The sequence below is a fragment of the Mizuhopecten yessoensis genome, unplaced genomic scaffold, assembly GCF_002113885.1.
Source record: "Mizuhopecten yessoensis strain PY_sf001 unplaced genomic scaffold, ASM211388v2 scaffold10603, whole genome shotgun sequence".
NCBI classification, from domain to species: domain Eukaryota; kingdom Metazoa; phylum Mollusca; class Bivalvia; order Pectinida; family Pectinidae; genus Mizuhopecten; species Mizuhopecten yessoensis.
Genome location: NW_018408629.1, coordinates 8,630 through 10,675, shown reverse-complemented (window position 1 = coordinate 10,675; position 2,046 = coordinate 8,630). Strand labels below are relative to the sequence as shown.

The window sequence follows — 2,046 nt, the reverse complement described above, 5'->3', positions numbered from 1 at the left end:
ATATCACTACAGACCTGTTCATCAGAAGTTATCTCCCCTGCTACAATTGGTGACACTACCTTAATCTCGTCCACAACTTTGCCTGCTGACAAACTCTTCTTTGCAGAATTTAACGAATGAGTCCGTAGCCTACTCCATGTTGATGCCTGGAAACTCTCAGCATCCAGCCAGAATCGTATATGTTGGGCCGATTTTATTGCATCCATGTATTTAATTAATAAGCCTAGGGCATCCTTGTCGTTCAAGATTTCCGACAATGTCTTGGATAACCATGAGGAATTTGGCATCCTTGAATGTAAGGAGGTGCCACAATCTCCTGTAGAAAGACAAAGGAATCATCAATGTTCGTCAAATTTCTTAATGAATGAGACAGAAATCAAATATTATTAAACTTTATTCTTTTGCAAAAATCTGTGTCCTGGAGGCCACACCAGAGGGTATTATACCTGCCTATCAACTACAAGGTACTATGCATATGTCCAGTTATATATCATAGAGATGAGAGAGGAATGACAGCAATTGTGTTTACATATACCAGGCTAGACAAAAACGGTATAGCACACTAGCCTGAGACTAGCAAAATCTCCAACTGGATTACTGGTTTAATATAACGAATAGCATGTTGAATAATACTGGGTTAGTGGAATTTGTACATAAACTAGTAAAATTGGAAACTACTAGTATGAATGACTAGTGGTGTTTGAAATTAATTTCTAGCCATGCATATAGCTTGAATAAAACATTACCATTATTGCACAATTCTACCTGGCAAGAATATGTTTAATTTCTTGAATAAAGCTGCCTTGACAATCTACAAATGTTCCCCACTTTGGGCGGTAAAACAAAACAAAAAATTATCTTAATTAAGCTGCTAAAATTCTAGTAAGGAGGATTGAGGAGGGCTGTACATTTATAAATCTTACCATATAGGGAAGCGATTGTTTTTCTTATTATACTACTGTACATGTACCATGTAAATATTTTCTGACTTTAGCAGAACTAGTCATGCGGTGCATCACGATTTGTAACTCAGAGACACATTACACAATATCACATGTACAGTGACGTTTAACCAGGAGAGGCAACACAAGTCCTGTTTGATTTCATGCTCAACTGCAGGCTCCCATAGACCAACCAACTAGGGGGTGGGGGGCTTCACTCCATTGGGATGTATATACGATGTATGTTACCGTAGCAGGCTACTCCATTCAGGTGGGCCAATGCAATTGTTTGTTTTTATTTCAAACATCTACATTGTTTATAAAAATAATTCAGTGGTGGAATTTCCTCAATAATGCTATTTATAACAATTATCCACAACATTTGCAATTCTGATTTATTTATCTAGATCAATCTAAATGTACACATGTATCAGAAACATATTAAATATTACTTCAAACTTGAAGAGAAATGTTGAAATGTATATGTATGTATGCTTATTATTTCATGTTTTCAGTAGACTTTTTTTTTAATTTAAAAACTTTTTTTTATCATACCCAAGTCTTCGGTATCTTGCAGATCCTCGGGAGACAGAAGTAGTTTGGCAGGTCGATTTTTATGACCAGTCGATTGATTTCCTGCAACCATACCTTCAAACAAAACATTCAGGTTATTACTGTAGAGATTATTCAGTCTATGTAAATACAATAATGTAGGTGTATAATTGTTCATTTACAGAGTGTCTTGTTAGAACAAATACAGTACACAGGTGACAGCCAGTGATTTGATCCTGAAACCCTGCGCGGGTAATGGACGGCGCTGATCAGGTGATAAGGATTTAAACCCCTTGGCAACCTCATGATCACCTACAGTGTATGTGATGTCAGTGGTACAGTCCAAAAGTTAAGGCTGCAACCATACATATACATCAGGATACAATATGTATCACGGTATGATGCTTATGATACGATACCATACATATCACCATACAGTGGCGACGGACCAAATTAACCANACTCACTGTCACGAAATCATCGTAAACGTAAACATTTCACTTCTTTACATCTTCTGAAGATTGTTAATGTCATCAATATCATAACGTAGCAT

General features: G+C 36.6%; 1 protein-coding gene across 1 annotated transcript in view; it reads right to left on the bottom strand.

Moving 5' to 3' along the window:
* LOC110461357 (A-kinase anchor protein 10, mitochondrial-like) overlaps window positions 1–1,587 on the bottom strand; it is a 16,822-nt gene extending 15,235 nt beyond the window's left edge. The window contains exons 1-2 of the mRNA XM_021514803.1: window positions 1,497–1,587; window positions 8–316 (exon numbers count right to left, since the gene is read on the bottom strand). Of these exons, the coding sequence (XP_021370478.1) occupies window positions 8–316; window positions 1,497–1,587 (400 nt within the window). The remainder of the gene's footprint in view (window positions 1–7; window positions 317–1,496) is intronic.
* Window positions 1,588–2,046: the final 459 nt, after the last annotated feature.